General features: G+C 38.4%; 1 protein-coding gene across 1 annotated transcript in view; it reads left to right on the top strand.

The window, feature by feature from the left end:
• STK39 (serine/threonine kinase 39) overlaps positions 1 to 13,111 on the top strand; it is a gene marked incomplete at its 3' end in the record, with an annotated part of 112,308 nt that overhangs the window by 59,550 nt on the left and 39,647 nt on the right. Inside the window, exons 11-13 of the mRNA XM_080621804.1 lie at positions 5,765 to 5,887; positions 6,008 to 6,040; positions 7,982 to 8,049. Coding sequence (XP_080477930.1) covers positions 5,765 to 5,887; positions 6,008 to 6,040; positions 7,982 to 8,049 — 224 coding nt within the window. The remainder of the gene's footprint in view (positions 1 to 5,764; positions 5,888 to 6,007; positions 6,041 to 7,981; positions 8,050 to 13,111) is intronic.

Genomic DNA, 13,111 nt, shown 5'->3' with positions numbered 1-13,111 from the left:
GGGAGAAAATGGGATAATAGTTTCCCTCTCTCTCTCTCCCGATGGGCATACTGTAGTAATGTGTTTGCTACAAATGCTTGACACCTGAGGCACGGATTTCTGTTGTTGTATTGTGCAATGCGAGTGCTTAACAGGCTACAGTTCAGTACATGTATGTGTATAACTATTCTTCAGCAAAATAGTTCTGCATGTTGCACATCCGGTCTTCTAAATTGAAAAGAAGCAATCAAAGCAGCAGAGTAGGCAAGAATGTCATCTAGAGAAACTCAGTCTTTGTTTCCACCTTGGTGAAGATGCATTTCCACTCAACAATTCTAGTACTGGTGCCACTCAGTGATTGCCTATCTTTGTTCCTTTTTTCTTTTTGTCTTGTCTCAGGCCTGTTATAATGGCCCTCAATGTACTTGCTGGAAAAGTTGTGGGTTTTTTTTTTCCCTGTGTTGAAGGTTGGTTAGGCCTTTAAGGACAAAAGCTTTACCACACTCCATGACTAACATTTCAAGAGTAATCCAAAAGGTCGAAAAGACTTGATTGTGTGAAAATCTTCTGAAGATTTTAGTATAGTTACTTCGCATACCTTTATGAAAATGTGCTCACTTTAATTCTATGGTGTTTTGTGAGACAGGGAAAAAAGGGTTAGAGCAGAATATACATTGCATCCTAGCTAACTGGGACTCAAACTAGCATAGAATATAAGTGTTTGGTGGCCAAAGATAAGTATTTAAGAAGAATCTGCTCCTTTAAGGGACAAAATTGCTTTAATTTTATGTGTGGTTATCAGAAGGTCTTAGGACTTATAATGGTATTTAAAGTGGCTTTGTCTTGATAAAGCAGATCTAATTTAAAAAAAGGATTGCTAAAAATTGAGAGAATATCTAAAGTGCCAAAATAGTTGCCTTCATACTTTTTCTTTTCTAAGCAAAAACATAACTAGTTAATGCTGGAACTTACTGGTTGAATGGATTCTGACCATTCTTAAACTCTTACAGATGATAGTAGTCCAATAAACTGTATGAAAATTGCGATGGGTGCTGTCCCCTATAGCTGATTCATGTCTCTTGTCCTGCTGTGGTCTCCAAACGCTGCAGTTGTCACTACAATGCATAAATGCTTATCCTAGATGCATCCCTTCTGAAAGTACAAATAATATGTTAGCATGAAAAAAAATACCAGGTTATTTTTTCCTGAAGTAAAATTGTCCTTTTTAGTTAAATATTTGATACCAATGAAGCATGTATCTACACTACAAAATGTTTTCCTATGCTACTGTTTCTGTTTCAGAATGTAAAATAACAGCATTATGCTATTCATGTTCTTCTCCACTCACCCCCCCATGAAGAAAAGAGATATTTATGTGTGAAAGTAGCATATAAAAAATCCCACTTGTAGCAGGTAGTTTGATTTCACCCCTTCCCACCCCCCCAAAATGTGTGCTGATATGTAGTGCTGATGGTACAATTTATTCAGAGCTGCAAAGATACTTAGGAAAAGGGCTTTTTATATATATATACACATATATATATGTATGTGTGTGTGTGTATATACGTGTATATATATATCTCCACTGAAAAACCAGCAATATGTTTATTGTGTTTGCATGTAGAAAGGAAAGAAAAAATACTGAGCCTAATACTGCAGGCCTAGTATTTGGGCGGAATAAAACAAGAAGGAATGACTAAAGATTGTGTCACAGATTTAAAGAACTTAAACTAGCCTGCTCGCAAAAGGGAATGGAGGCAAATGTATGCTGTGTCTGTATATATTTGCTCCCTGTTCATACTTGTCTCTATCATGTTTGGGGAATTTACAGTGCTTTTTACCACAGATGACTGGGGCAACTTTTGAAAGTGATATTCCAGCTTCTCTTTTTGTGCAGATTCTAGTGCTTGTGTTAGCTCATGGTCAGCTAAATTAAAAAGCTGATTTGGCTTCAAGCTAGTTGTGTTCATAGGGTTGTCTGCACAGCTGTACGAGCACAAATGAAAGCTTGAGGAGACTTAGTGTGGCAGATCATGCACTCTAGTTATGGTGCTGCGTTGTAGGGGTTCTGAATACATGATCTTGAGGATCCTGAGTGGTTGCCACTGCCAAAGCAAGGTGATCCAACTTCCCTTTCACTGCCCCTTTTGTTTCTGCCTCTTTGCTTACAGTGTCTGCTATTTGACCTCAAGATGGGCTGATTTGACTTACAAATTTTGCAAAGAAGCTTGTTCAAAAAAGCCTAGATTTTCTCCCAGGCTGGTGGGTTGAATCTAATGGTAGGTCTCTGGTAGTACAGTGAGTAGATTGCAGCCCTGATGGACATCTTGGGATTGTCTCTTCCCATGGTAGCAAACCATTAGCTTGTCTCAGTTGTCTTAACTTAGCCCTTTACAGTGGTTCTTTGGCTGTGCCAAATTCAAAGAAGCTTTAGCTGTATAATGTAGGTTTTATTCTTTTACTGCTTCTGGTGTATTTTTGCTCTTTAGTAATGTGAGTTGAATATGGTAAAATCCTAGCTCACTTCTAAAATATTGCATGTTACAGTAATACGCGTTACTGCCTATATGCCTCTTAATGAATGTGCTCTGAAAAAGACGCTAGAAAATCTAAAGAGAAGCAATGCAATGCTAGTATAAAGTCTGTCACGCTATGTTTCTATTACAACAGAAATTTCACCTAATATATTTCCATCCAAGATGTGATCTTAGAGTTATACAGATTTATGATGAGTGAAGAGACAATGAATTTATTTGCAGACATGGTGCGTCACTCTTGCCCTGTCCTGCACCTAGAAGACATGATGCTTTGTTGCTTTTAGCAGTACTGATGCCACTATAAAGTCTATGCCACTATAGTAAAGCCACTATAAAAAAAAATTATGCAAATTAATTTGCAAGTAATGCAAGTGTTAGCACACCTACCATTTACAAAGAATCATAGACAACAACTTCACATTTTCGAAGGTTGAATAGGTTGGTTACTTTGCTCTAGCTGAAATGATGACTTCTTTCCTGTGAATACGTGTGCTGGTGGGAATCAGTCTAATGGAAACAGAGCACAAGTCTAAAGTTTTGTTTTTCTGCCTTCAGACACCTTTTAAGAAAATAATTTAACATGGTGTTTTATTTTGGATTAACATACTTTGTTTTCCTTGAGCCATGTGTTCAGTGCTTATTAAAAGGCAATCTATTTAAAACTTGAAATGCGCTCCATCTTCATCAGTAAAGCTTTCTCCCCGGAACTCTCTGACAGCATCATTAAGCTCCATTAAAATCTTTCTAGTTAGAATAAGTCTTCAGAACAACTGAAAATGGATTCAGAAGAGATTTTTATTAGGGCAGTATGTAGTGTGTGATTGTGTCTGTAAACCGTTCTATTCTAGTCTGTCTGAAGAGCTTGCTGTGACTGTGGTTGATGTCCTTTCATAGGTTTGAGTATAGCTGTTGGGAAGATGCTTGTGCTATTAAAGAAAAGCCTGTGCCAGGACTGTTTCTTGAAGGATAATAAATTATATCCACAAGAACGAGGTAAATTGCCTGCTAGATTACCTTGTGTCTGTGCTAATCCCTGAGGATGTAGATAGTAAGAGCCCACTGATTGCGCGTGGGCTGATTGCAGCTGAGTAAGAAATTGCTGTGCTGCTGTTTCTGTTGACTCTTGCTTGTTCCTCCCCCTAAACACACATGAGCTTCTTGTACTGAGCTTTGAGGCAGCTAAAGCTAAAATTGGTGCATTAGGAGCCTGGTATGGGAAACAGGGAAAATAGTGCAAAATTTGTCCCTTGAGTGATGGAGTAGGAATATTCTCCCCAGTGTCCTGTATAGGTTTCCCCTCTTCTCAGTTACAAATGAATACAAAAGACAGAGAAACTGACTGGGGCACTCATATGCTTGTGCAGGGAAGAAGTGTAATGGAGGATTATCATAAGGACCAAAGAAGGTACAGAAATGCACTGGGGTTCTGGAAACTTCACTCTTTCCTCTAGCTCAGTCTTCTATGTGCAGAAGGGAAGGGAGAGGAGCAGATGGGTGTTTGGGTAGTGCAGGAAGGAAGAGAGGTAAAAGAGTGCAGACACGAACTTACCTGCTTGAGTATGCACAAGGCTTTGCAAGAAGGCTCCTAAATTCGTACTCACTCCTGCTTTTGTGGTGTCAGGTCAGCCAGCTCCAAATTGTGCTTGGCAACAAAAGTAGGGAAATAGCTTAAGTACTCAGCTCTCTATGAAAAGCCACTTTGGAAAAACTGTGTTGATATCTGCATCACACAGTGTTCTGGAAGCTCACAAGTCTTAGACTTTGAGTGTCCTGTACTGTTTTATGCCATGCATATTTTGCTGAAGTACTACCTGATGGGATTTTGAAGCAGCTGGAATCTGTCACATGCTCCATCTCTCCTCACATTGTGGTTTGTGGCAACTGGAGGGGTTTAGAGCAAGGCTAATACCAGTTTAGTCTTTGTGAGCGTCATTATATTGAAAAGCAAGTAACTTTCTAGAAATTGGATTATTTTTTTTAACGTCTTCCTGTTTTGTGAGATCGCCATGCTGGCAGAATGGGTTTCCATCACCGCCACCAACCATCAGGATGATAGAACCAAATTAGTCAGTGCTTAATATACTTCAGGGCCATATACCAAAGCACCACAGACAGGAACCTGTGAAGCCAAAATTGAACCAGGCTTTTGTATGTTACTGCGGATCTTGGCAAACAGGATATACGATTTTGAGCTAAGACCATCTAGTTAATACTTTTTTAAGAATTTCTTTTTATTAGATGTCTTCTGCAGCAGTTGTTCTTGGCCTGAAACTGTTTTTCTGCCTAGTTAGTTCTCCCTTTTGTGTGCTGTGAACACTTAATGCTTTGTTCCTTTTGTTCTCTTACCAATGTATAGGCTGTTTTCCTGAATAACTTTTTTTCCTTTTTCATAATTGAAAAGGATATGCTTTAAGCTTTTACAAACTTATAGTGCTGGGGAGCATTTGAAGTTGTGCAGTGGGAGCTCTACATTGTATCAGTAATGTGAAATAATTAGAGAAACTGACTCTAACCTAAACACCAGTGGGCTGCTGCTTACTGTGCTCACATCTCATGGGTCTCGTAAATGTATACCAAGGTGTGGGAAGAACTCTTGGATGTTCTTTTGCTTTGCTCAAACAGGCTAAAAATCTGAGGGAAAACAGGCTTGTTGTCAAGCTCTGAAAAAGAGCAAGGTGGCATCAGAAGAGTTTTTGATTTTCAGATTTAGCCATTGGATCTTCCTATTAAGCCTTGCTAGACTGTTTGATCTACAGTTTGCCAACTAGCTTGGTGTTGCATGCCTGCCTTCTCAGTTTGCATACAACCACTGCTTTAAATCAGGATAACTTTTACTTCTAAAATATCCTTAGCACATTTACATATTTTAAGGCTTTTTAGCAGAACAATTAGGTTTTAAAACTTGTGTCCTAAGAACAACCTTGTTTGTGTAACCTCTTCCTTGCAGAGCTTCCTTTCATGTCAAGAGTTAGTTCATAGTAAGCAGCTGTCATCTACTTGAGCTTCACCTGAAGTAGTTGTAAAATATATCCAAACTCCATTTTCCTACATGAATTTTGCCTATCTTACTATTCTCACTAGCTCAAGGATGATCCCTGTGGTGAGATAATATTCTAGTATGCCAGTGATTCCTGCAGCAAACTAAGGAAAGCATATAGGAAAAAAATTACAAAGAATTGCTGTTTAACCAGAACACTGATAAAGACTAAAGATGTCTGTGTAATGGTACACCTGTAATATTTTGGAAGGTCAGACGAGTACCAGGTTCCAGTGGTCACCTCCATAAAACAGAAGATGGAGACTGGGAATGGAGTGATGACGAAATGGATGAGAAGAGCGAAGAAGGCAAAGCTGCTGTTTCTCAGGAAAAGGTAACTTTTGTTTGTGACATTTGCCCTCTGAAAGATTTTCTGTCATGTTAATTGTTAGTATTTCTGGATCTTCAATGTATAAAGCTGCATAGCTCATATCTCACTGCATTTGTTTTCCAGTCACGAAGAGTAAAAGAGGAGGAGAACACAGAGGTAAAAATGTCTTTATTGATTTATTTTTTTCTTCCAAGTATTTAAGTGAAGGGCTTTCCTTTTAATTTCTGTTGTTCAAAATGTGAATTGAGGTGGGAATGTTGTTCTGCAGCCTTGTATGGCAAGTACTTGTGAGGATAGAACTATGCAGTTGGGCCTGTGATAATTAACTTAAGCACACTGGATAAAATGGGTAGGAAATTTAAAGCCATATTATGTTTGTGCCCAGGAGAATTGGTTAAGATAGGTAATTTGGCTGTTTTTAATGAATCTTCATGACTGGATCACACTAATTGCTGTCTTTTTGTCAGAGTAATAATGCCTGTATTAGAGTAGCCAGAAGATCTCCAAATAACTTTCATTCTCAGGATTTGTATCACTACATGCAGCTTATAATTAAAATGTGTCATCTCATATACAGTAAAATAGTTCAGTACTGCGGCATAGTAAATTAATTCAGAGGAATAAAATATCATACTGAGTTTCATGGCCCTGTGCTGAGACTGTGGGAAGCATCACTGCTATAAATAACTGCTTAATAGGATTATTGGCTTACAGCCAAAATGCTGTTTTAAAAATGTCTGTTCCTTGGGTGGGTGACCCTTGCCACTTCACCTGCCATTTTAGATTCTCTGATCTTCATTGGTGTCATAGAAATCTCCTAAAAGACTAACAGCTTCCTGCCAGCTTTGTTCCTGTTAGCTCCTGTGATGACCCCGGTCTTACTGTTGTAGAGTTAGTTTACACAGCGCTTCAGCATTTGAGATGTCTTACGTAAGCTGAGTGGGGGGGAAATAAAGAACTTTCACCAGACAGCATTTTTGTCTTAGAACTTCAGAGTTGTGCAGTTTATACAGGTAACTCTTTTATTATGAGCTGTTTAGTTTATGAAGGAGAAAAAAGATTCTGCTTGAAATCTTCTGTTAATTTTTTTTCCATTTTCCTAAACACTCCAGAAGATGACTTGGAACTAAGACAAGTGCAGCTAGTCACTGTTGGTGTGTGTCTGTTGGTCTTTGGGCTACGCATTCCTATACACTGAAATAGCAGATGCAGAAATAACAATAGTAGTTTAGATGAAGAGGAGGAACTTAATTGGAGTAGGAAAAAATCTACTCCCCCTTTAGTGATTAAATAATTTTCCAAATATTCATTAACTTCTGTTTCAAATACATAGATAATAAAACAGATGCAAGACCTTGTGTAACACTTTTTTTTAAGTAGCTTTAATGTGGAAAACTACTGGAAAATAAACAAATGAAATTTGTGATGCAAGTCTTTGTTTTGGAAGGAGTTGACTGTAACCTTTGAACAGGCTTCTGTGAGTGGTGACAGTATGCCAAGTATGAAATCGTAGCAGGGTAGATGACACTGAGCAATGCTGTATGTAGGACACACTTTTGCTTGAGACTTCATATAAATGTTAGCTGAGGGCTGGGGAAGGTACCACAGTGTGAGGGAGGAGTGATAGTGTGAAAGATATCCATATTCCTTATTTTTCTCTGTGAAAGACATTCCCCGAGCTGTGATGCCTGCTTTGATATGCTGCTAGTTCTTTGCAGATGGGTAGATGCAAGACTTCCTTAACAACCAAAACTGTTACACAAAAATAATGTGAGTAGTAGCATGGTATTTTCACTGTGTGTGTATTATTTAATAGGTTACTGGAGCTTTGATGCAAGGTGGATTAAAAGCTCTTACACTCAGTGCTTTAATGCAGGTCTTATCATTTGTATCTCTGTAATTGAAATATGACAGTTTTACTGGTATCAGCTATATTTTAGACTGTGTTACTGAAAGTGTTTAAAAGGTTTTTGAGAGTTAGAAGATGTGTAAAATATTCTGTGCTAACTACAAACTGTTAGCATGGCAAGTATTTGGGGATTTCTCCTCCCCCCGCCCCTTGGCATCCTTTATAAGACTTTTTTCTGTTTTCAATAGTCTCAGCCTGCTGTTAGTGATGAATATAGTGAAATTCCATGTGCAGTGAATCTTGTCTTAAGATTAAGGTAAGAGATTCTTCTACTTATTTTAGTATTTCTTTTTAGTTGACTGTATTATTCTTGATCTCCCTCATTACTTTCATAATATTAACATAAGTGTTAACCTCTTTAATCTCCCAGTATGACCAGTATGAATAGTGTTTCTATGACTAATTGCTGTCTTTTAATTTCTTACTGAAATAGTGTAACATGAAAAGCAGAATATGAATGTGGCTTCAGGCTAAGGGTACCCTTCATTAAGTATTTTCTTTCTTTTTTTCCTTGCAATGCAGGATCACAGTGAGAGGTTTTTAATGAGTTTCTTTCACACTTCAGCAGTCAGCCTCTGACAGAAATAAACCATAGCTGTATTACAAGTTGCCTACTCAAAACGTTTTTCACTGGCAAGTTTGATCAGCCACTGTGGAGAAGTGACACATATTTTAGAAATGGATACAAATATGTTGTCTGGCTTAAATTTATACATAGTTAAAATGAATCAGATTGCCTTTAATTAAAACCAGCTTATAACTAAGATTTGAATTGTTTAATTATGTGGTCTCATTCTTAGATAAAGGTATTTTTTCAGAAGAAGCTTTGATGACTTTTTATGCATTTAAAGCCATTTTCTGTAAATTGCTAGCTTAGTTAAACTTTCTACTACTCGCTTGAAAACTTGTTTACATCCAATTTGTATTGACAGGATTTCTATGAAAGGTTGTAAATGCTTAACGATTACTATGGGGAAAAGTGAAATGTTGTGGGGTTTTATGCTAACAAAAAGATAAAAAGTCAAATAGAAAATACTTACAAAATTACAACCAGTATTTTAGAAAAAAAATTAGCCAACTTATGCATAACAAGTAGCTTTAACAAAGTGACATGAAAAACTGTTAGTAATCAGAAAAAGAAAAGTCTATACAGAACGAGTGCTGAGTTCCAAAATCTATTATCTTCCCTTTTCTTTGACTACTTTTCGACTGACAGCTGCAAAATATTGCATGGCTGCCAAAGGTTGTTTACTGAAGGGAGGAGTAATAAATTTTATTGTGGGGAGGGAAAAGACTTAAAGATTATTTGGAATCAGTTTAGTTGTCCAATTTACATAACTGCCCCGTTATGCTGTCAATATTCTTTTTCATCTCTCTGCTGACAGACAGGTAGATGAAACCATTCACGAAACAGACTGATTGAAACTGCTGTGCAGATGTACTAGTGAGGTGCTTTGGGTATTTTTAAATTACAATGAAACCTACGGAGTGATTGGCTTTTACTCAGTTACTTGCAGTGTTGGCATATCCACAGGGCAAACATTTTAGTCCTGCGAGTACAGTGAAATGTCAGGATTATGCTCTTAAGCCAGAATTGAAAGAAGATTGATCCTGGGAGACTCGAGTTTCCAAATTCTTATTTGCACGGTGAACTTCTGTTCTTGTTAAGGATCCTCTTAATTCATGGGTGAAAAGCTTCTCTTCTCTTACCCTCCCTAAAAGCAAATCTGTAGTAACTAAATTAATATGTGACAGTTATGAAGGTTTAGATGGTTATTGGTAGAGAGGGAAGAAATAAGAATTTCAATTTTAGGAACCATAAAGTTTCCTTTAAACAAAAGAAAGCAGTCTGGAACAGCAGATACACTCTGGGGCCTGGGAACACTGTTGGTGGTGTCTCAGGGAAAAAAAAAACAAAACCAATCTAATGCATAATTTTGCTGAGCCAATTTTGTTACTTTAAGCTGACCTACTTTTGAGGGAAGACTGCTCTGCAGTGCAGACTCCTGACCTCACGTGAGCTCTGGTTGTGTCCTGCCTTTGTGGTAGGAGAGGGACTGAAATATGCACCTTTGCGCTGTGTGTTTGGGTTTTTTTCTGAATGGAAACCTGAGCATGTGAGTAGGATCACAGCTAGCACATAAACAATGTGTGTGTGTGATTGGTGGGAATATAGGAGTGCAGTATACCAAGCAACACTTTCCTTTAGCTGGGAATTCACAAAGTACGTATCTGAGAATGAAGGCTACAAGCTTCCTATGCCTCTATCCAGTGGTCTAGATTCTGAGTTACTATTCAAGCTTTTTTTTTATATGTGCTATTTTAAAGGCAGGAGTTATTTTGTTTATGGAACATTCAAAGAAATTCAGGGCAGCCACTGGCTGGCTGCTATGTATGTTGTGTTTAGCAAGGTATCTCTGATGGCATTTGAATAGTTGTGCTTCCTCTTCAATGTTGACCCCAGGAGGGGAACAGCTGAGGCTCCTGTGAGCAAGGCAGGGCTGTGCAATCTGCTGATTACTTGTCAAGGTTTGTATCTGAATGTCTTGTTCTTCAGTAAATTAACAGAAACCTTATTTGGAGAAAGGAGTTGATGATTATTTTTTACTTTTAACAAAATACTTACGTTTCTTCCGTTATTGGATTATCTGTGGGGAGTTATCTCATTTGCCTGTCAGGATCAAGTACCTATCAGTATATTCTGCTAAAAGCTTTTAATCTTTGACTCTACTGTAGGCACCGTAAGAGTGGCCCTTGACTGGCAGTGAGTGGTTGCACCGGAGAGTAGAGGACTCCTAGGTTCTGCATTTGTGAGTCTGTCTAGCTGCAGTGGGCAAATTCAGAAAAGCCAGCTCTGGAGAAATATTAGCTGCGGTAACGGTATAGTGCTGCTCTGTGAGCATAGGATTAGGAGTCTTCCTCCCTAGCCCCTTATTCTTGGGGTTTACCTTACCAATCAGCTAAACAAAGGCCAGAATAGGTTTGAGGCTGGCATTCCAGTGAAGTATTGACAAGCGTGTACCACACTGGGTAATGTAAGTGACAAGGAACAGAGATGCTGTTTTGGGAAGTGTTTGGTGTTAGTTTTGGTGTTAGTATTTGAGCTATTGCTGTAATCTGTTTTGGACTAATTCAGCTGTTTTTTCTGTTTTGTTAGCAGAAGGGCAGTTGTATGGAATTCCTTCATAAAAGTCTGAAAAATAAATTTCCTGTGTCATAGATGTAAACCTGGAGGCCCTCAGGTCAGTCTGGGGTTACGGAAGAAGCCACCATCTGCATTCCAGCTGTACACAGCTGTCCTTATGCTGGGATAATTGGAGGGTGAATGAGCTTACATTTAAGGCAGCTGTACATGGAGAAAAATGCTCTGGCCCCTAACTGCTCTCTTCTGTTGTAATTAATTTACTGAGTAAATATTTTTTGAGCATCAGAAAGTAAAAATACTGCTAGTTTTGGCATTTGTAGTGACTAAAAGAGCTATAGATGACTTGCTCTGTGTCACGCAGCATTCCCTTGTGCTCATAAGGTAGTAAACAGCTAATATCCTCACAGGGATTTCTGCATTTATCCACCTCCACTGCAGAACCTAAACTGCTCCGTTGATGTCTTTTGGTGAATTGATCATTAAGTCATATAACTGATAGAGACTTGAGCACATCAGAGGATTTTTATGGGATTTGTTAAAATGAACTATAAGTTGTGAACCATATTATTATGGAACAAGTTAGCTACAGCAGAAGATAGAAACAATTTGCTATGATGCTTCATCTCCTGCTATTATATAGCTTTGAGAGTATAGCTTAATATTCAGATAAACATTGTGAACATTAGGTGCCAGAGTTGAAGACTCAAAGCTCAGTATATCATCAAAAATGCTGGAAGCTTTTTCTTTTAAAATAATTCACTTGAGGCAATCAAATTACACAAACTGCAGTAGCTTGATGAGTTCAGAACACATTGGTTTTAGCTGCTGAGAATTACTGTTAAAAAAACCCAACCTCAGTACTGATGTTGGTAAAAATGTAAATACTGGCAAAATACAAGAGGGATGAATTGACAGATGGGGAGGATGAGAGGAAAAGGGAAGTAAACACCTCAAAGAGAAGGCTCAGGAAGGTCTCATCTATTCATTGCCTTCCTTTTGCTTCCCTAGTGAGGTGCCATGACATAAGGAGACAGCAAAAGGTGAGCATCCCAGTTGGGAAGGAGCCCTTCCTGTGTGATGGAGGCTGGCTGGGCTGGGACCTGAGAGGAGAAGGCATTTCCCCAGGATCCTCAGGCAGGAAGGGGTGGTGGAGAGAAAGCTGATTGCACTTGTGGTACTGCTGAGTCTTTGTCTGAGGAACTACCCCGGTTGCAGAGAACTTGTCACGGAAGTTGATGCAAACATTTAGAGCTTGAACAAAACCAACTTATTATGAGGCTTGGGAGTGTGGTCCAAAAGACCTGAAGAGTAGCACCTGGAAATTTGGGACAGGGCAAAGCCTAGGGAGATAGGCAGCCTTCATGAGGAGTGTGTATGGGGCAAGTAAGTGCTTTTCTGGCTTGATTTTTTTTTTTTTTTCCCTCATTTACAGTGAGGCTTTGCTACACCAACCCCCTCCAATTTTAGATGTTTGTTTTGCGTTTTTTTCTCTGTAGTAGTATGTTCACAAAAGCTTAATAGGACCCATAAAAATTAAAAATCACCCTCCCAGAGGAGGAATTCTGTCAGAAGAATCCATGCATTTAAGTAATTGTTTTAGTGAATGGTCAGGTTCTGCTATTCTTCCCAAGCAGAGCAGGGATGGACTCATTCAATAATTGAGTAGGGAATGCCAAATTAACACCAGCCTCTCTTTAGTGCAAATGCCTTGTTATAGATGAGAAGCACAACTCACATTCTGAAATAATCTTTAAAGAATCCCATGGCACTCTTCATACAAGTGTTGGTATTTAACTTTCTTCGTCTGGATGGTTTCCAACTTGAGTATCTGATTTTTTTGTCCTTGTATTTAATACCTTTCTGGTTTAATAGTTTTCTCAGCGGAACTAACTTGTAAAAATGTTCTCTGCTGTCAGAGTTTCTTCTTCAGTTGGAGATGGCAATTTCCACCGTACTTTCTATCTCTTGCTCTGTTGTGTTTTGGAGTATGTTGCATCAGAAATGAAATGAGCAGCAATGTGTTTTAGGTAATTTCATGCAAAGCTTTTGAAAGGCTCTAGTATTAAATACTTAATACAGACCATTAGTATTTTAAAGCTCAAGTTTAATTAGGAGTCTGTGCTTGAATTTTTTCTGCAGTGAACTGAAAATACTGGTTCTCAGTTGCTTCTTG

This window comes from Psittacula echo, assembly GCF_963264785.1.
Source record: "Psittacula echo genome assembly, chromosome: 6".
Lineage (NCBI taxonomy): Eukaryota > Metazoa > Chordata > Aves > Psittaciformes > Psittacidae > Psittacula > Psittacula echo.
The sequence above is the reverse complement of the archived record's forward strand: the minus strand, read 5'-3'. Positions and strand labels throughout refer to the sequence as shown.